At 31.9% G+C, this 22952-nt stretch overlaps 2 protein-coding genes across 8 annotated transcripts; both read right to left on the reverse strand.

Annotated features, from left to right (window-relative positions):
- Window positions 1-1546: 1546 nt before the first annotated feature.
- Window positions 1547-11140, reverse strand: LOC138933632 (odorant receptor 30a-like). The gene is made up of 9 exons (XM_070296491.1): window positions 11000-11140; window positions 10605-10724; window positions 8946-9063; window positions 7369-7636; window positions 7122-7238; window positions 6118-6208; window positions 2111-2253; window positions 1902-2034; window positions 1547-1809 (listed from the first exon to the last, which is right to left on the reverse strand). The coding sequence occupies exons 1-9, from the start codon at window positions 11138-11140 to the stop codon at window positions 1756-1758; spliced, it is 1185 nt and encodes a 394-aa protein (XP_070152592.1). The 3' UTR covers window positions 1547-1755.
- A 1033-nt stretch (window positions 11141-12173) lies between these two features.
- On the reverse strand, window positions 12174-21322 carry LOC138933626 (odorant receptor 4-like). 7 transcript variants are annotated; one of them, XR_011446999.1, is made up of 12 exons: window positions 21116-21322; window positions 20761-20880; window positions 20527-20644; window positions 17588-17855; window positions 17337-17456; window positions 17182-17272; window positions 16734-16876; window positions 15657-15789; window positions 15524-15573; window positions 14930-15098; window positions 13869-14214; window positions 12174-12285 (listed from the first exon to the last, which is right to left on the reverse strand). XR_011446999.1 is itself a non-coding variant. In XM_070296479.1 (10 exons), the coding sequence occupies exons 1-10, from the start codon at window positions 21257-21259 to the stop codon at window positions 15062-15064; spliced, it is 1224 nt and encodes a 407-aa protein (XP_070152580.1). In that variant the 5' UTR covers window positions 21260-21322; the 3' UTR covers window positions 14874-15061. The 7 variants fall into 7 exon arrangements, 4 of the variants coding, with proteins under 4 accessions (XP_070152580.1, XP_070152581.1, XP_070152582.1 ...); XR_011447000.1 differs by lacking the exon at window positions 12174-12285 and having other exon boundaries at window positions 13661-14135; XR_011446998.1 differs by lacking the exon at window positions 12174-12285 and having other exon boundaries at window positions 13661-14214.
- Between the last annotated feature and the right edge of the window lie 1630 nt (window positions 21323-22952).

The raw sequence follows: 22952 nt of genomic DNA on the forward strand, positions 1-22952 counted from the left end.
GATTGAGCCTGTGTCTGATCGGGCCTGTGTCCGATCGGGCCTGTGTCCGATCGGGCCTGTGTCCAATCGTGCCTGTGTCCGATCGGGCCTGTGTCCGATCGGACCTGCGTCCGATTACAACCATATGTGTGCGATCGGAATTGTGTCCGATTAGATCTATGTCCGATCGGGCCTGTGTTCGATTGCAACCATATGGGTCCGATCGGAATTGTGTCCGATTGGGTTTGTGTCCGATCGAGACTGTGTCCGACCGAGCCTGTGTCCGATTGAGAAATATTGTCGTGTCCGATCGGTAATATGCGCAATCGAGACTCACTCTCGCTAACGCACGAGCGGTGAGTGGGGGGCAACAGGTGTGAGCCACGGAATCGGGCCGAAATGTGCAACTAAATCCGAGCATTGCTATATACATTTGTAAAAAAATAAACTTTAAAATATTCTATAATATATGATTCATTTTGCTTCATACTTTCTTAGAACACGTCCTACTTGACGTATTTATTTTATAATGTAAGATAGATATCCAATACAGGAAAATAATTCGAGAATTTGCAATTTCTTAATTATCTAAAGAATGCAATAGTCAGAAATCAAAACGTTGTTATAGGAATATATAATTTAATTCATTTGGAATTTATTACCCAGACAGCACAAGGATGTCCTTAGGATGTCCAAAGGGCATCCAGGATATACATGTAGGATATCCTCAGGATATCCCATTGTAATCCTCAGATCTCCTTTGGATATCCTGAGGAAGAGTAAATGATAGCCGTATATTAACCTCTGGAGAATCCAGAGAGATCCTGTGGAACATCCTAAGGATTTTTATAAGATATGTTAGGGATATTTTTCGTATGTTTCAAGGAGCAAATTTTAAAATTTAAATATAAATTAAAATTATGTTTTGTTATTTACTGCCAATATTAAAAATCTAATATTAAAAATAGTTCACCGTTCTTTAATATTTGAGGCTTTCGTGCTGTACATGAATATTTTAGGTTTGGCTCCCGGGTTTGAGTTGTGTAATATTTTCTAAACAATCCAATATCTGAATTCCCTATGTTGGGATTGCATCAGAAATTGAACTGATAGAAAATAATTACATTTGTAATTTCCTGTCAATTGCTCTTTGCAAGCTTTATATAATTCTCATGACCAAATCTCAAATACGAGTTCGCGTGTCGCATAGCGGTAAACAAACGAACTAGCGGTTAAATACTATTGTTTGTAAAGTTTTTGGAATGTTGCGAACAGTAACATTTCTCATGAAATATTAAATAAATAATAATTTTGGATATATGAAAATGTGCGCATCAAATTCAATTATTAATATTAAACGAAATTAATGTTAACAATTAATTGCACATGTATATGTCTTCTGGAAATCCAAAAGACATCCAATATAATAGACAGGGCAGATATATCCTACAGACATCCAGAGGTTATCCAGTGGACATTTATAGGACATTAATACTTATTATAATACATAAGATTTCTAAATTATATTAAATAGCCGACACAACTAAAAATAATTATGTATGCATATTAAATTTTTATAAATATATTTATAATAATATCTTAAAACATCCTACAAATGTCCTGAACCGTCCTGGACATATTCAGGATGATCCTGAGGATGTTTTGTGCTGTCTGAGTAAAGTGACACATATTCACATTTTAATGTTTCACATTTTACTATTTACTAAAAGTAAATAATATTTTTTAGCCGATTTTTATCAGATAATATGTCTTCGCTCATTGCTGCATAGAATATAAAACGGTGAAATAAGACATTGATGCTTTTGTTAGCTGTAATAATGAAATTTGTCTCTTATGTTGCAATATGAAACATGCTAAAAGTGCTGTAAATATTTCAATTTATGATATGTAGCAATTTTTACCGTGGCGAAACATTCTAATGATGGTATAAATAGTCCAGCAATATTTATATCGGAAACTTGACTGCCTCTTTGCAAAATAAAAAGTATCATTTTCTGTGCGTATAATGGTGCCTTATACCATCGACTATTATACCTTTGAAAAATATGATAAAAGTACATATATATTAAGATATAGATAGTTGGAAACAAAACATAAAATTGTTTCTTACGTGGTGGAGTATATGTGATTACTGTGGTTGCAAAGCTCTTCTCCGATATAATTACCTACAAACGAATATAGAAGAAAGGTAAATATAAATATAAAGTGTAATAAAACAGCTTCTGTATTTCCAAGCGATGCATTCCGATAAATCTAAAATATCATAATATTTGATTAATATATTTTATATGTTCAACATATAAATGTTTCAATATATGATATGTTTCATATGATCACTTATTTATTACAAGGATAAATGTGTAGAATAAGTATACAGAGTGACCCAAAAATACTTATACAAACTTTGGGGGCGTTCTCCATACATAAATAAGAAAAAAAGTTTATATGTATATATATATATATATATTAAAGGTCATTTTCAAGGTCATTTGAAGGTCAACTTCCGTTTCTTAAATGGGAACCCCTATTTTACATTACATATTCTTGTAGCTCATCTCTTTTCCAAAACACTATAATAAAGTATTTTTTAAGTTATTTTATATTTTAATCTGACATATTTTGATATAAAAAATTAAATATCTTGTAAAATATTTAATTTTCGATAATCTTACCGTAATACTTCCATGTACAGAATAATGAGACAAATCAACTTTTATCCGAGTCGTTTTCCTTCAAACGTTGATCCTGAAAAGTTCCACCCCCCATAACTTTTCAGGATCAACGTTTGAAGGAAAACGACTCGGATAAAAGTTGATTTGTTTCATTATTCTGTACATGGAAGTATTACGGTAAGATTATCGAAAATTAAATATTTTACAAGATATTTAATTTTTTATATCAAAATATGTCAGATTAAAATATAAAATAACTTAAAAAATACTTTATTATAGTGTTTTGGAAAAGAGATGAGCTACAAGAATATGTAATGAAAAATAGGGGTTCCCATTTAAGAAACGGAAGTTGACCTTCAAATGACCTTGAAAATGACCTTTAATGTCAAATCCAAGGTCACTATTATATAGCCCCCTTTGTTTCCTACAACTTTTATCGGAGTCATTTTCCTTCAAACGTTGATCCTGAGTTATGAGAGTGGAACTTTTAAAATGGGTCACCCTGTATGTCCGGTAATGTCGTTACGAGTTATAATTAAAAGATTACATTCAACGACAAAAACCGACAGAATATATCTACAATGACATATGACCGATATAATACATCTTCAGTTCGATTGTTTATCTATTTACAATTCACAATAATGCATGTATGTCGGATACGTATGCACACGTAGGATCATAGACTGTTGCACCCTTTCGAAGATCCTATGACTGTGAATGATTTCGCAGCTATTTACGATGCATTGGTAAAGCATCTTTTAATTTCCAATATCAGTTGCGTAAACTAGGGCTTTTAAGTGTCCCCACAGATAAAGAACTAATAGAGTTGGTTCAGGCGAATATATAGATATAGAGCATAATACTGAATTGAATGTAATCTTTCGATTATAACTCATAAATCACAGACATTACCAAACATGTGTGTATATAAGACATTTCTTTCTTATTAAAATATGGAGAATTCACAAATTTGTACAAGTATTTCTAAATCACCCTGTATAAACTGCAAAAAAAATAAATACAAGAAATACAAAGAAGAAAACAATTCTTATATTGAGATTTCCCCAATTTTAAATATTTTATGATTTTATAATTAGCACGATTTGTGTGATATTCATATTAAACTATTGTAGTTTACAAATTTCACATTTTTTTTTAGTGCCAGAAATGGAAACAACTTTAACGTATATTGAGGCGTTGAATCCAAATCAGCAAGACAAAATAACTTACTCAGATCAGGTTTTCGAGAAAAAAGGGTTGAAACCTCCAAATATACGTTTCCTATGTTTTTTGAAAATTCATAGCAGACGAAATCGATGTGCAAGAGACTTCAAACAGGGTTTAAACGAAAGATACTTTAATATAGAAATATCGAATTTTTTACCATCGGGTAAAAAATGCAGGTACCATCGAATCTCAGGTGCGCTTTGTTTTTAAGCGTAGTCGCACTATGTCAAGTAAAACGATTTTCCCATGCAGTCCGATTGCAAAATCGTCGCAAATAATAAACATTTTAATTATAGATTCAATACATGAGATTGAAAATGCTTAATTGCATTAAACACGTTTTCTTTTCATTTATTAAAATAATTATAATCTTTTTTAACAAATAAAAAAAAATCTTTTTAGTGTGATTCAGCACTTTTAATCTCGTGTATTGAATCTATGATTAAAATTTTTACTGTTTGCAACGATTTTGCAATTGGACTGTATGGAATAATCGTTCTAGACTAATCGTTTAATACAGTGCGACTATGTCTAAAAACAAAGCGCGCCTAAGGTTTGATGGTACTTGCGGTAAAAAATTCAATATTTTTATATTAAAGTACAATGTTCAAGCTTTCATTTGACTCCTGTCTAAAGTCTCCTGCACATCGGGTTTGTCTGTTACAAATTTTCAAAAATGGTAAGAAATTAATTGGCATTTTGGGGGGATTTCAACACCGTTCTTCTCAAAAACCTGACCTAGAAATTTTTTGATGGCAAATTTGTGCTCAGTGTTTAAAATTATTCTAGAAACAATGGGTAAATATGCATAAAAGGTCATATCTTATCGATTTAATCGCTACTTACATTTGTTGTAGGACAGTGCTCGTATTTGCACATTTCGGCCGGATTCCGTGGCTGACGCCTATTGCCCCCCCCCCCCCCCCACTCTCCGCTCATGCGTTAGCGACAAGTGGCCAGATACGCGTAACTAAGGATCGCGACGCTTTGTCTCAGGAGCGTCCATATATAAGAATGCCCAAATATAATAATAAGACAATACTTCTCTATAATTAAAAGTTTTTCTTCAATATTTTATATTTCATCGATATAAAATATTGAAGAAAAACTTTTAATTATAAAGAAGTATTATCTTATTATTATATTTGGGCATTCTTATATACGGACGCTCCTGAGACAAAGCGTCGCGATTCTTAGATACGCGTATCTGGCGACTTGTCGCTAACGCACGAGCGATGAGTGGAGGGAAGGGGGGGCAACAGGTGTGAGCTACGGAATCGGGCCAAAATGTGCAACTAAATCAGAGCACTGTTGTAGGAAAAAGTGTTCTGGGTAATTCCCCGCAAAAATAAAGTGACGATCGACAATGATTTAGGACTTCAGGAAATATAACAAATTAAAGTTTCACAGTTTTAATGCTATTCTTGACGTATTATAAGAAGAAATAGATTTGGGTTTGGTTATATCTTCCGGAAGTGCAGAAGGGGGAGGGCGGAACCCACTTCATCCACGCATACACTTTCTCATCCACACAACAATTGTGGGGTAGATCTCGCTTCGCATTGTAAAGTATATGGACTGTGGACACAGTGGGTTCCGGCTCTCCTACGGGGGGGCTCTACTTCCGGAAGATATAACCTAACCAAACCTATTTTCAGTTTTAAAAGTAAAATTTAAGACATGACTCAGATATTTATGTAGTCACATATTGAAAACTGTTAACGAAATGCAAGAAATAGGTGAAACCGATTATTGACAAAATATCTATAATCATGTATCTATCCCGTAACTGTAAACAAATACTTTTTCCATATCTACCCTACAACAAATACAATATACACAAATTTCATTTTTTCTAATATTATACATATATATACTTTATAATACTCGAGAAAAACCATTAAAACTGTGAAACTTTAATTTGTTATATCTCCTAAACCAATTCCGACGGCCACTTGATTCTTGTGGAGAATTACTCAGAACACTTCGCTCTTCAACATATCTAATAAGAATAAGTGGCGATTAAATCGGTGAAGTGTGGCTTTTTATGCATATTTACCGAAACAATGTTCAAATGCTCTGGCACAAAACCTTGTGAACTATAGTTATTAATTAAAATTATTTATTATTTTTTATAATATTATTTATCTATCAATTATTTAAAGTTTGATTGTTTTTAGACCCATGCATATTACTCTTAGAAAAAGATACTTACTGCAAATATGTTCAGGCTCAGAGAAATTACAATTATCGCTATTAACAACAAGAGCGAGCCTTGAAAAGTAGCAATCAAAATGTTGGTGAACCTTTAAGAAAAATAAAATATTACAAATGTGCTATAGGTAAATATGCATAAAAAGTTATACCTCACCGATTTTATCGCTATTTAAATATGTTGTAGAGGAGAATCTTCTGAATAATTCCCCGCAAGAAAAAAGTGGGGGAAAGCATTTGTTTAGAAGATATAATAAATTGAAATTTCGCAATTTTAATGTTTCTTCTTTGAAATATTATAAAATAAAATTAGGAATAGTGATATTTATATGTACATTTTATTTCTTGCAATGGACGTAGAAAAAATGTTTTTGTTTATATTATATTGACGAGATAGGTACAGGGTCATAGATGGGTTATATAACGTAATCGAAACCAAATTTTAATTTTAAATCAGATATAGGTTTGGGTTAGGTTATATCTATGGAAATGGAGCCCCCCGTAAAAGGGGGAGGGGGCGGAACCCACTGCATTCACGCATATATTTTCCCATCCACACAACAATTGTAGGGTGGACCTCGCTTCGCGTTGTAAAGTATATGCGTGGACGCAATGGGTTCCGTCCTCCTTATGGGGCCTCTACTTCCGCAAGATATAACCTAACCTAAACCCATTTTCAGTTTTAAAAATAAAATAGAAGACATAACTTAAAAATTCATGTAGTCGCATATTGAAAACTGTTAATGAACTGCGAGAAATAGATAAAACCGATTATTGATAAAACATCTATGATCATGTATCCCGTAAATGTAAACAAATACTAACAATTTAAGAAATTAAGGCTCTTAAGTGATATCACAAATTCAAATAATCGCGGGCTAGTAAGAAAAGTCCTCCTCAGAAGAACCTCCCCTACAACATATCTAAGTAGTAATAAAATCGGTGAGGTGTAACCTTTTATGCATATTTACCGTGGTATATAATTATTATCATACGCATACCAACTTCATAGCTTTACGATGGATTTCGACAGCATAAAATATTTTGTTACATATCACAGTCCTATTCTTCAAGTTAATATCTTGGAGTATTTCGATTGTCATTATTTGTTCCATACGATAACTATGATTAATTTGTCTGTTGTAAATATATGTTCTCCCAAAATTGTATTGCCAAATTAAAATAAACAAGCAAATAAAGATTTTATTAGCAGCTATACATTTCATATCCATTTCTAAATTTATTTCTTTACCTTGCAATTCTAAACAATCCACAGGCGTGTATGGCGCATCCTAATAACATTGTTCCTGTCGCTGTCAACGTAGTCGCTCCAATACAGATAACGGTGTTTATATGCAGTAAAATCAAACAGAAATATTTTTTTTGATCGACAAAGTATTCAGTCGTGATTTGTGTTACTTGATTCTGTATTCGAGACTCATTTATGTGAAGAACAATACTAAGAATTTGTGGCCAAATTGGTAGCAAAATAGCCAAAACTATGGTGCACATGGCAAACACTAAAATCATTTAAATGGAATAAATGTAAACATTGCTCTTTTTGTTTTATGACATATTTTATTTATAGGCGCGTTCCATAACGCTCACAATATCATTTCTATTTTGTTATTCACCGAAAGTGAAACAAAGACAGATAATGCTTGCGAGCGTTATGTGGAACGCGCCATATGTAATTATCTTTTTCCCTCTTTCTCTCCCTCTCACTACCTGTCTCCTCCCCCTTTCTCACCCTCTCCCTTCCTCCCTCCCTCCTGCTCTCTCTCCCTTTCGCCCTCCCTTCCTTCTTCCCACCCTCTCTCCCTCCTCATTCTCTCTCTCTTTCTCACACTTCGCCGATTTTCAATCATTCTTCCACTTTGATATTTTGGCAGAATGTTGATTATAATATGTTGTATATTTTAAATATAGTACATGCAACTGAAGCTATTGTCTTATATTTTAAGAAAATCCTTGTTTTTTTTGTTTTGGAGTTTTCGTTGGCCCGCTACGCGCGCGCATGTTTTTGGGGGGCGGCTCACACGATTGGCTATTATAATGTTATAATGTAACATAGAGTTATAAATATTAATATTTTTTAACATAAATTTTACAAAAGGTAGTTCGAATTATGTACTTTGTGATGTTAATAACGCGATTTGGAAAAAAAAAAACAATTATTTACTAGAAAAAAAATCCTTAAAAATAGTTTTTTTATACTGGTTTCCCCCCTTAAATAAGGAAATCCTACAGCAATGCTGAACAAGAGGATATTTTTATTTGTGATTTTGATCAATAAAATATATCTTTATATTGTATTTTGATTAAAATAAATCTAGATTTTGTAATTACACGGTGTTTTCACGCATATTTTCAAATGGGTACCCGGTTTTACCCTACCTTTAGGACAAAACTGGGTATTTTGACTTCTCTACAAAATCTTATTATTCTTGGTAACCAAAATTCTTTTTTTCAGCAACTAGCCTTATTTTCTCATAGTTTAAGGTTCATTAAAGACTACTAACAGTCGGCAAAATTTTCTTTACTCTCAAATTTTTTATAGGAAGACAAATCCAAAACCCGGTTTTACCTTACTTTTTCCTATATTGTAGAAATTATACATAGGCATATAAACATTCTTTTTGCCACGCAAGTTTCATAAACTTATTATTCTGGTAAAATAATATAATACTTAAGCTAAGAATCAAATTATAATCAAAATAATCTAAATATTTACTCCTAAACTTTTACTATTTACAACTTTTCTCAAGATTGGTATCTGCGCAATTTTATGATGTAATAGTTAATAGTTGATAAGAAATACTGTCTTACATGTAACTATAGCTGTACAAAGTTTTGTGTAATTTCCATACTTTTTAATGATTGCAAGTTCGTTTTCGTCTTTTAGTTCATTACAGGTATACTGTAGTTGCTCCAACAAATTTCTCACCTACCATCGCAAAAATATTTAACACTGTTTTGAAAATGTTGAAAAAGATTGTGATATACAGGGTGGTCTTGAAATAGAAATTAAATAAATAAAATAGAAATAGATAAAAATAGGTAAAAATAAGGTAAATAGGTAAAAATAGAAATAGTTGGTCAAAATCAGGAATTGGATTGGGCTTGTCCTAAGGATGAGAAAAGCTCTCATAAACATTAGTCTAAAAACGTATTCTTCAGGAGCTACGACTCATTTAATTATCAATTTCGAAGAATAAATACTTTCAAAGTTTTGATCGTACTTACTATGATTTGTGCTTTTTTAATTAATATGTTCAGTAAGTAGCTTAATCGAATGTATTATATTGATAATATAACTTCAATCAATAATGTAGAGAAATTACGAGATCGCATTATTAACAACTGCGAAATTGTAAGATATAGGGGAAGGTACGTTAAAACCGAGTACTTTTTTGGATTTGTCTTTCTACAAAAAATCTGAGAGTAAAAGAAATTTTGCCGATCGTTAATAGCTTTTATTTTAAACTATGAGAAAATAAGGCTAGTTGCTAAAAAAAAATTTTTGGTTACCAAGAATAACATGATATTGTGGAGAAGTCAAAGTACCGGTTTTGTCCTACCGACCGGTAGGATCAAACCGGGACCTATTTGAAAATATACTCATCTCAAAAAGCTCTTTTTTAGTGGTTTCCTTTTCTGAGCGTTAGTTTTTGTTTTCAACTGCTTTTTGTAAGAACTCAAAGTCAGGATTCAACACTTCTTCCTCTTTTCATTATATAAGATGTGTAAGTATCCGGTTTTGCCCCAACACAAGAAAAGTAACAAATACGGCGGTTGTATATTTCGGCGAAAAAAATTAATGCCGATACAATAATTAGTGCCGATCAAAATTAATCTGATATACTCTTTAATATATACAGAGTGCAATGCTGCATTTACCGAAACAGATGCTCTATATAGAAAAAGTGCACGACGACTAGATTCTTGCCTCGATCTTTTTTGAACTAAAAACTTTGAACATCTATTAAAAAAGAAATATCGTGTGCATAGGGGCACGGTTTGTTTTAAAATGGTGGCGCCAATCTGCAACTAATAACACAAATTAGCCATAGATAGCAGCATTTATCACGAAAAAACTGAGGTACCCAGTTTGACCCGCCTATCTGGTTTTACCCAACTTTCCCCTACGCCAGGAATCTTTGAGCGTGTTAGACACTCAATGGTTAGACGGATGAAAGCGTGTGTTTTAGTTAACGGTGGACACTTTCAACAACTGCTGCAAATAAAAATAAAGTTTTTTTCTTTAATGGTTTTTCATTTTTCTGAATCAAGTATTAATAATTAAATGAGTCATAACTTATCCTGAAGGATGCGTTTTTGGACTAACATTTATGGGAACTTTTTTCATCCTTATGACAAGCCCAATCTAATCCCTGATTTTGACCAACTATTTCAGGACTACCGTGTATAAAAATTTATTTTTGTCTGGAATATTGATTTAAACAAGTCAATAAACAATTAACTTACATTATGAGTGTTAATCCAGAACATGTTGTAGTTAATTATGTAAAAACTAAAGAACATTGCGGTAGAGCAAATTTTGATGGTAAAGTCAGTAGTACATTTTGTTGTTATCAACGCTGTGAACTTTAATGGTCCAATTTATTGAAAATATTGCATAAGAAAATCATTATTTTTTATGCAGGTCAAAATAATAATTTGCTCTGTCATATATGCAAAAATATATAATAACATAATGAAACTATAATAATTATGTGTTGCAGTTGAAATATATTTTATTATCAATAATTAAGTATAATTTGATCATGGTTTATAAATGTATAAAAGCAAACGGTTGCTATAATTAGTAATGTTTGTAATGCATAATCTATATAATAATATAAATAAAAAGATGGACATACCTGAAATACAACACTGCTTGTCAGAATACAAAAACACAAAATTATCTGAAGTTGACTAAACTTTGATTTTTGATATGGCCATAAGCCGATTGCAAGTAAGAGAATCCGATTGAGATTAAAATGAACCTCAACGGAGATCATTCCTGTACGAGCATAGAAACTGAACTGCGGAGAGATTAATAAAGATTTGCCTGTGTACCCACTTTTTTTTCAAATTAAGTATTCTTGAACTTTTACCGTTTTTTTAGTATAAATTCTGTCATAAATTATCTAATTCTGGATAAATACAAAATTGCGCGAAATATTGTCGAAACAAAGCACTTGTAATTTACCATTCGCACAGAGAAACACACATTCAAGTATTTTATTGATCGAAATCGGCGCAAGCGCAATCGCTCCTTTTTTAGATATTGCCATTTCAAGAGCCTCATTCTTGTGCGTGCGCTCGTGAAAGGAGTTTGTCTTTCTAGAGAAACAAAGTTGATCCGTTTTAGGGCTATCGCACACGTATTGACAGACATGCTGTGTAAATCAATGGTGATTTTATGTTTGATGCTCATTGCCAGACGATCTTATGCTATGCACATGCAGCTATATCAATTTGTGTGCGATAGCTCTTACATGTGCTGACAAATTGGTCATTACTTTTCCAAGGTACGTCCCACATGACATATATATTTTATATAATTAAAAATTTTTTTTATAACATATCATTTACGCACGCGTTTTGTTTCATAGAGTTTTAAACTGATTTGCGTCTTTTTCAAGGTTTGTGTCTTTTTCAAGACACATCCCACATGACGTATATATTTCACAATAGATATCCATTATCGGAAGCTAAATAATTGTGAATTTATGATTTCTTAATTATCTAAACAGTGCAATAATCAAAGAACTAAATACTCTCATCGGAGTGTATAATTTATTTTATGTAAAATTTATTAAAGTTACAATACATTCTTTCAAACATGGAAAGTATTTTATGAGTAATTTCTATTAGTGCATCATTGCTGGATAGAATACATAAAGATAAAATAAGACATCGATGCTTTTGTTAACTATAATGATAAATAACGTTTTTTAATATTTATTACATTATATGGAACATATTAAGCTATAAATATAGCAATTTTTTTGTTATGCTATATTCTTACCGTGGCGAAACACTGTAACGATATTACAAATAATCCGGCGACATTCAAGTCAAAAGTCTTATTGCCTTTTGCAAAATAAAGAGTATCATTTTCTGTGCATGTAATGGTGCCATATACCATTGAACATTGTATCTATAAAATATTGTGATACATAATGATAAATTACTATTGAAGAAAATATATACTTTATACTAATATATGTATATGGAATTAATATAAGAACAACATATAAAATTGTTTCTTACGCGGTAAAGTATACATAATTACTATAATTTGTAACCTCTTGTCCGGCATAATTAATTAGAACCCATACAACACAGAACATTGCAGCAATATTGCAGCAACATTGCAACATTGCAGCAACATTGCAGCAATATTGCAGCAATATTGCAGCAACATTGCAACATTGCCGCAATGTTGCTATAATGTTGCAATATTGCTGCAATGTTGCTGCCATGTTCTGTGCTGTATGGGAAACAAATATAAGAGGATAATAAATACAATTAACGCGTGTAATAAAACTGCTTTGTTATTTTCAAGCGATATATATTCCGAAAAATCTAAAATCATGGTTCTGAGTATCATATTTCTTATGTAGATTCAATTCCGATAATTTTGGCGCCACACTTTGACTGTGATTTTTGAAAGAATTTTTCATGAGGAACACGGAAAAAATAATAAAAAAATTCTAAGATCAATAGTTTATCAGATATAGCAATAATATAAATATTTTACAAAACGTAAAATTTAAATTTTATCAAGGAAAAACGTTATATTATAACAAAAACATTTCATTGGTACAGAAATCATGACAAACAACAATGTAAACAAAATACATCATATTTCTTTTATTATCCGTGTACATTTAATAAAGCGCACTTTAGCACATTTATTTATTTATGCGTAGTAAATCGAACGCGTGGAAGGGCTCTGTCTTTCCCCCTGCACTCCCGCCACGAAAAAAAATAAAACCTAACTCAATCCATATCCAGAGGTGAATAATTACCTAAAATAAAGATTCACTCTTTGAACATGGGTTGGGTTAGGTTAGTTTTTTTTCGGGATGAGAGTGCAGGGGGAAAGGCAGAACCACTTCCCCGCACACGTGTTCAATTTACTACACATAAATAAATAAATGGTGTCTGAAAATTATATACATATACTTCATGAAAATTTTTTTGTTAATAACTTTTTAATAAACAGCAATGGAATCTTTTAAGTATTTTTCCTGTTTTTCCGGCTAAAAATCTCTTCGGAAATCACAGTCTAAACCAAAGTCGCGCCAAAGTTATCGGAATCGAATCCTTATGTGTTTAACAATTATTCATAATAGTCATAAAATTTTCTGATTTTATAATTAATATAATTTGGTATTGATATTATCAATTTTTTAAAAAATGTTATTTGCTGATTATATTTATTTTTTTGTGAATTCTTTAAATTCGATTATCATCGGATAAGTATTCTGCTTAAAAATTAATTTCAAAAACATGAAGAAAGCCTTAACTGCAAAATTATTTAGACTCAAAGAAATTACACCAAACGTTAATATTAAGAAAATAGAGCCTTCAAAACTAGATATCAATACGTCGGTGAACCTTTACGAAAAACAAGATGTTATTACACACAAAGTGTTAAACAAGGTGTCCGACAAGTAAGTGACCAAACGAAAAGTGGAGGTAGATTGTGTCAAACTGAGTCGTAAAGTTCTGAACCTTTTTTTTATAACGCTTAATAAAGGAGTTATTATTATGTAAAGTCTGGTCAATCAGCGCCGATCTTTAGCCAGCCACACGTCGGTGAATCGCGCGTCTGATAGTATTCGGAGGGGCACACTTCACGGCGCGCGGCTGTAGCTACAATGTAGCATGTACTTTGTATGTTGTAAAACGAGATCCCCACCCTGCCAGTAGGCAGGGTTGGTGCGGGAGGGAAGTCGAAGGCCCTCCTTGCTCCCTCCCACGTGTGCGTGCTTGGTAAACCTGCATAAAAGAGGACCCCCCTCGTATGACCTTGATCTTGACATATGTTGTTGAGGTCATCGTCCTGAATCACCTTGACCTTGAAATAAGTTGCGGTCACGATTCGTTAAAAAGTTATTAACAAAATAAGTATTATAGATATAATTTATATTTTTTGACACCGTATAGATAGAATCGCAAGTATATATGAACAGCCATAATAATACCGCGCGCGCACACACCCACACACACACACACACACACACACATTTATGGGGCAGGGTGCAAGGGAGGCCTTCGGCCCCTCTCCCGCATCCACCCCGCCACACCTTGCTTAACAATGTAGCATGTACTTTGTAAGTTGTAAAGCGAGATCCACCCTGCCTGCCGGCGGAGTGGGTGCGGGGGGGGCCGAAGGCCCACCTCTTGCAACCCCCCGTGTGTGTGTGTGTGTGCGCACGCGTCACGCGAAAATGTGGGCAGTTTAATGTCCCAAGCATCAGTCAGTCGCTATCTTTAATTGATCTTTAATAACTTTGTAGTAAACAACGAGCGACGATTAAATTAGAAGAAAAAGTTATTCAGAATTATGTCCTTGACAACATATATCAAGGTCATCGAAATCGGTGAGATCGCCCTTAATCTTAAGTTTTACTGTAAATTTTATTATAAGATATTTATCTCAGAATAAATAATAAATTGCACAAAATATTATAAAAACAGAATTTTTGTATTTAACAATTTTATGAGAAGAGGCTATTAAGCGATCGATTTTACATGGGAGGAAATTTAATAAATGTGTATTTGATACATACAGATACTCATTGTCAGGTAGCTATGCGATCGAAGTCGGCGAAGCGCAATCGTCTCTATTTCCAGAAGCATGGTTCATATGCTTCATTCTTGTGTTTACGCTTGTAGCGAACACTTGACTTTGGAGAGGTACGTCACAACGATCCGAGTTTCACATATATTGGCAAATAGCTACGAAAGAAACTATATTCTCGAAAGAGTATTATATAAGGTATCGTGGACTATATTTGTTTAAATATGCAAATGCTAATTCCGAGTACATTTGCGGTCAACTGTATATTATAAAATATCATTCATTGTATGTGTGTATGTTGCATGCTTTCTCGAGACATATATGACGTATTATATATGAATATATTTAGCATAATGTACTTAATTTAATAATGAAATAGATGTCTGTTTTCGGAAACAAAATGATTGTGAATTCTTGACTTTATTATTTTATAAGTAGTGCAATAATCAAATCAGTATCGTTATGATGATATATTAATACGTTTTCCAACATTTTTTTATCGATATTATATATTTTAATCTTTGAAACGCGAAAACTAAATCATAAACTATATGTATGTATAGATAATATATCTGCGCATTACTCCTCCATAGAATATATAACGGTGAAGTAGGACATTGATGTTTTTATTAGCTGCAAAAAGGTAAGTCCTCTATTACAATATTAATATGAAGCATTCTTTCTTTCAAATCCGTACTATAATTTATAATTTTTACCGTGGCGAAACACTCCAAAGATGCCACAATCATTCCGCCGATATTGAGGTAGTAAGTTCGGCTACCTTTTAACAATACAAAGAGTATCAGCTTTTGTGCCTGCAATGGTGCATTATACCATCGACTATTGTACCTATGAAATAATAATTACCTGATAAATATTTGATTAATTAATAATAAAATACATATACAGGGTGTCCCATTTTTAAAGTTCCACCCTCATAATTTTTCAGGATCAACGTTTGAAGGAAAACGACTCGGATAAAAGTTGTAGGGAACAAAGGGGCTATCTAATAGTGACCTTGGATTTGACATTAAAAGTCATTTTCAAGATCATTTGAAGGTCCGTTTTGTAAATGGAACCCCCTATTTTTCATTACATATTCTTGTAGCTTATCTACAGAGAGCTTTCCAAAACACAATAATAAAGTATTTTTTTATTAAGGACTTTTTAAGTTATTTTATATTTTAATCTGACATATTTTGACATAAAAAATTAAATATCTCGTAAAATATTTAGTTTTCGATAATCTTATCGTAATACTTCTATGTACAGAATAATAGTATAAAAAATAATTGTTTTTAAAAAAATTATTTACAATGTATTTTTTTTAACAATTATTTGCTTTTTTTAGCACTAATTGATTTGTCTCATTATTCTGCATATAAAAGTATTACGGTAAGATTATCGAAAACTGAATATTTTACGAAATATTTTATTTTTTATATCAAAATATGTCAGATTAAAATATGAAATAATTCAAAAAGTACTTAATGAAAAAATACTTTATTATAGTGTTTTGAAAGCTCTCGAAATATGCTACAAGAATATGTAATGAAAAATAGGGAGTTCTATTTAAAAAACAGACCTTCAAATGACCTTTAATGTCAAATCCAAGGTCACTATTAGATAGCCCCCTTTGTTCCCTACAACTTTTATCCGAGTCATTTTCCTTCAAACGTTGATCTTAAAAAGTTATGCGGGTGGAACTTTTAAAATGGGACACCCTGTATAGAATATATTATATATATTATATCTATACACACAATTGCGTGAACAATATATTTATATCTTACGCTGTGAAGTATACGTAATTGTTGTGATTTGTAATTTCTTGCCCGACATAGTTAACTACAAACATATATAAAAGAATGATAGATGCAAGTAACAGGTGTAATAAAAATTCTTCCTTATCTCCAAGAGATATACTCTGAAAAATCTAAAACACATCATTATTGTAATTATCATTTTTCAAATCATTACAATAACTTAGTTTACATTGAATATAATAATGATAGAGAAAGAAAAAGTGAAAAATACGAAGAAACAAAATTCATATGCAATGATTTTTTAAATTTATAATTTTATAATTAACATTATTTGATATTTGTATTATCAATCATTTTTATTGTTTTCTGATTTCATTTTTGTCATTTACAAATTTTTTAAATTTTGCTTATTGCAAAATGATATATATGTGTGTTGTTCAACATATTAAGTTTTAAGAAATCGAGAAAAACTTACTCCATAAATATTCAGGCTTAATGATATCACAGTAATTATTACTAATAAGAAGAAAGAGCCTTTGAAAGTAGACGATAAAAATTCACAAAACCTTTAAGAAAAATAGAATGCGATTACAATAATCACTATATAATTATTATCGCATGCATACCAACTTTATAGTCTTGCGATGTATTTGGACTGCATAAAATATTTTTTTGTTGTAAATCATAGTCCTATCCTTAAGGTTAACATTTTTTAACATTTTGATCTTCATAATTTGCTCCATACGATAACTATGATTAATTTATTTGCTATAAATATGTAGTTCTCCCAAAAGTGTATTGACAATTTCAAACAAGCAAATAACTGAAGATTTTGTTTGCAATCATATACATCGTGTTCATTTCTAAATTTATTTTTTCACCTTGCAATTTTAAACAATCCACAGGCGTGTATGGCGCATCCTAAGAGCATTGTTCCCGTAGCTGTCAATGTAGTCGCTCCAATACAAATAACCGTGTTTATATGCAGTAAAATTAAATAGAAATATTTTTTTTGATCGACGAAATATTCAGTCGTGATATGTATTGCCTGACTCTGTATTCGAGATTTATTTATGTCAAGAACAATACCGAGGATCTCTGGCCAAATTGGTTGCAAAATAACCAAAAATGTACTGCATATGGCGAATACTAAAATCATTTAAATGGAATAATTGTAAACATTGTTCTTTTTACAATATTTTATGATATATTTTATTTACGCATAATTCCCTCCTCTCCTTTTCCCTCCGTTCTCCTTTCCCCCTCCCTTGCCTTCTTCCACTCCCATCCCTTCATCCTATCCCATCACTTCTTCCTCTCTCTCTCTCTCCCTCAAATTTCGCTTTTCTTATATATATATATAACCTTTGTGATATTTTGAATACTGACTGTGATATGTTCTATATTTTTAATATAGCAATATTAAATAGTAAAGACATTTTATGTGTATATGTATTGTTATATTCGCGGATTGATATCAGTTAATCGAAAGCGTGCAATATCACAAACATTTTCAGAAAGGCAAACACTCACTTAAGAAACACTTAAGAAACTTTATTCTAAGATAAGATAATACGAGAAACTGTAAGTTTTCAAAGAACGAAGCTGTCAGTAACGCGCTCGAACGACTCAACAGCTGAAGTTAGGTTAGGTTAGGTTAAGTTAGGAGATCATCTTTAATTTCACCGCGACAAGCGACATAATATCGCGACACGAAAACATAATACAGGATCGTATCAACTGTCTCCCCTCTTCTTTAAAATTGTTGTCCCGATAATTCACCGGTGCTCCAAAATTTTGATCCCAGGATTCTCAGCAAAATCCTTTGTTTTACTTCAGGTTTCTGCGCCACCGAGCAAACATTGTTCTGGATGCCGTTGATCTTTAATGTCGATTTCAGGGATCCCTTAACGAGCTTTTTTGCTCTACCCTGAGCTGCTGCCATAGGTTACCCGAGCGATTTGTCTTTCTAAAGTCCATCGACTACACAAATTTCTGGTAATCGCCGATTTTTCTTTTTACACTCCAGTAACTACCCATACAAGCGTGTCCTTTTTCTCTTGGAATCTTTGGACAAGGAAGGGAGGGAACTACCATAAACCCGTCGTTCCAAAATAGAATCCCCAAATTTCTGCCTTGACATTCAACGGGAAAACCACAGATAAAAAATCGTATGTAAGGCAGTCTTCACTCAGAAGAAAAAAACTTTTGCAGATCAAGTGGTTTTATTTCAAATTCCACGTTCAAAATTTGCTACAAGAAGAGAAAACAACAAGACAAACAACAAAATTCCTTAATAACATTGTTTTCAAATTATCTAACATTGTCCAAATATGTATTTTTATTTTTTATCGTACTCCAAGTCTCAAAATTTTTTAATCAAATTTGTCTATTATGATAAGGGACCAATTTATCGGCAGGAACGACTTTATTTTTATGTTTGTTTGACTTTGGAATTTTATAAGTAGCATCACTAAATTTTTTTGATTATCCTACAGTTCTATAAGGACCCTCATAATTATTTTGTAACTTGGAGTCCTTTCTTCTATTCTTTGAGACGAAGATTTTCAATTTCTATTATCCCGTCCAAAACAAATCGTTTTTTGCCTCTTAAACTCGATGCTAACGCCACAGTTTTTAAGGAATCATTCCTAGCATTCACTACCGCTGTCAAACTGAATTGTGCAAAATTATCACAGAGGGAAACATTTCCATCATAAATATCCGGTTTTAATTTAAAGTCCAGTTTATTAGAATTAAGAGTTCCGTGACCCCTCTAACGAGTTTCTGTTTTGAAAATGTCTTAGCTGGTTATCCCGCTGCTGAAGATTTTTCCTCATCTGACGGATCTTCTCGTTTCGCTAGCGCAGGAGTGTGTTAAGTTCAACTTGTTGTTGCTGCGTCTCTCTGAATTTCTTGACTTTCTTTCGCAACATAGAGAGTTATCGCCGCCGTCATGGATCAGAAATCGCAGCTTGAAGGGGCGTCGCACCACACAAGATTCTTCCTTTGTCACTCTCGTGTCAAATTGAGTCTTATTGCTCTCATTATAATGATTGCGTTCAAGTTTATCTCAAAAAAATATTGCGTCGTCTTCTACCCCCAAAATGTTACATCCGCGAATCGATATCGATTTGAAAGCGCGCGACACCACTAACCCTTTCAGAAAGAAAAACATTCACTTAAGAAACACTTAAGGAACTTTATTATAAGATAAGATAACACGAAAAAAAATACAGCGAGAAGAGAGAAAACAATTTAAAAGAATGGAGCTGTCAATAACGTGCTCGAACGACTCAACAGCTGAGGTTAAGTTACGTTAGGTTAAGTTAGGTTAGGTGAGATCATCTTCAATTTCACCGCGACAAGCGGCATAACATCGCGGCACCAAAACTTGATGTTCAGGGGGTCATAACAATATATATGTATATATATATATATATATATATATATATATATATATATATATATATATATATACAGGGTGTCCGGCGTCAATCGTATCACCGATCGTGTGCAGGTAGGGCAGATAAAATCGAGAAGAAAAGTCCTTTACCATTTTTTTCTATAACACTCAATAAATGAGTTATTATTGAATAAAGTCTGGCCAATCAGCGCCGACCTTTAGCCGGGCGCACGTCGGTGAGCCGCGCGCTATGAAGTGTGCAGCGGCGCACACTATCAGGCGCGCGGCTCAAAGGACTTTTCTTCTTGATTTCATCTGCTTTAGACTAATGAAAATATTTAAATTTTCTCAAGATAAAAATTTTCTTAATTTCATGTCATAACATATAGTAGTTGGCAAGAAATACTGTCTTACCTGTACATGTAAGTGTACAAAATTTTGTGTTATTTCCACACTTTTTAATGATATTAAATTCGTTTTCGTCTTTTAGTTCATTACAGATATATTGTAGTTGCTCCAACAAATTTCTCACCTACCATCACAACAAATATTTAATACTGTCTCGGAAAAGTTAGAAAATATTGCCATAAATTGTAATTTTTTTGAAATATTTGTTTGTACATTTACCGTAATAAAGAATTAACTTACACGATGACTGTTAATCCAGAACATGTTGTACATAATTACGTACACACTAAAGAATATCATGGTAGAGAAAACTTTAATAATAAAATTAACAGTGCATTTTTTGGTTATAAGCGCTGTAAACTTCAATTAATTAATTTATTAAAACCATTGGATTAAGAAAACATTTATGTTTTACTAAGATATAAACAATTATCTGTTTTGTTATATGTAATAAATATTAATAACGTATTAAAATTTTAATATTTATTTATTGCTTTGATCATAATTAAAAATTTTGATAAAAGTGAGCGTTTGCTATAATTAATAATGAGATGTGTGCAATGCATATACCACGATTAAGAATATGGAGACGTACTTGAACAGTAACAAAGCTTATCAGAATACCAAAAAACAAGATTATCTGAAGTCGAACTAATTTTGATTTCTGATATGGCCATAAGCCGATTGCGAGCAGGAGAGTCCGATTGAGATTAAAATGTTGTGTCTCAAGGCAGATCATTGTTATTCGAACATAGAAACGTGTGGAAATGCGGACAAAAACTAACGATAAAGATTCGCGTCTATCCTCTCTACTTCCTTTTTTAAATTAGATACATATTCTTGAACATTTCCTGCTCTTTTAGAATACATTATATCATAAGTTATTTAATTCAAAGTACCAAATTCCACAAAATATTATGGAAATAAAACTTTAGTAATTTAAGAATTTTATGTGAAGAGGGTATTAAGCGATCGATTTCACATAGGAAGAATTTAATAAATATGTATTTAACACATACAGATACTCATTGTCAGGTAGCTATGCGATCGAAGTCGGCGCAAGCGCAATCGCCTTTTTTTCCAATGGCATGGTTCACATACTTCATTCTTGTGTTTACGCTCGAAGCGAACACTTGACTTTGGAGAGGTCAACGATCCGAGTTTCACATATATTAGCAAATAGCTACGAGAGAAACTATATTCTCGAAAGTATTATATAAGGTATCGTGGACTATATTTGTTTAAATGCAAATACTAATTCCGAGTACATTTAAAGTCAACTATATATTAAAAAATATCACTCGCTGTGCGCGCGTGCGTGTGTGTGTGTTACATACCTTCTCAAGACACATATGACATATTATATATATATATATATATATATATATATATATATATATATATATACTTAAAATAATATATTATATTTAATTTAATAATTAAATATTAAATAGATGTCTGTTTTTGGAAACGAAATAATTGTGAATTCTTGACTTTATTATTTCATAAACAGTGCAACAATCGGAAAACAAAATGAATATTATTCTAGTGATGTATTAATTCGTTTTTCAACACTTATGGATATTATATATTTTATTCTACAGTGCAGAGAAACTAATTAGTAATCACTTTTTAAAATTATTATTTTAAATTGTATAAATTTACTTTTCATTAAAGATATGACGAATTTAAATTTTAGCATTTAACATTTTTAGTTAAGTTTAAAGTTGAAGGCCCAAAAATTATCTAAGTTTACTTTAAAAATTACTTAAAAAAAATTAACTCAGAGTTAAAGTTAAGTTAAAAATCTATTAGCTTATTAAAAGTTAATGTTAATTATATTTAACTACGTTTTTTATATAATGAATCTTTTACTTGTACATTTTTAATTAAACGTTTGAAATTTAGGTAATATAATATAAAGTTGCAGTCTTTTATGAGAGAGATTATGTATTTTTCCTTATATAATAATTAATAATACACATTATTTAAATATGCAATAGTCGTGTAATAGAGATATTATAGTATTTAAAAATAAAACAATTAATATTAGCGACTTCGATTAAGAGGACTTTTCTGTTTAATTTGAACCGCTCTACCTGCACACGTGCGTTTTAGCTTTATCTTTAATTGTTAGGTACTCTAACAATTAATCTATAAATTAAAACAATTTAAAAATATTAATTGTATTTTAATAAAAATGTCATTTCAAAAAGGGGATCTCGACACAAGCTCAGGGCAGATAGTGGGAAACGCACCTAAGGAATGTCGCGCGAGCTTGAATGTCCGGCATGGTACGGAGTCTGTTTCTGGCAGCAAGTTAGATTTTTTTACTAGCGGTTTCGAAAATAAGTGAAATAAAAATATAAACACATCAAAAAAACAAACAAAATACAAATACAATGTACGAAAATCTTACTGTGGCGATGCTG

Source organism: Polyergus mexicanus, unplaced genomic scaffold, assembly GCF_030449975.1.
Source record: "Polyergus mexicanus isolate NDT 795.1 unplaced genomic scaffold, iyPolMexi1.0 SCAF_5, whole genome shotgun sequence".
Classification (NCBI taxonomy): Eukaryota; Metazoa; Arthropoda; class Insecta; order Hymenoptera; family Formicidae; genus Polyergus; species Polyergus mexicanus.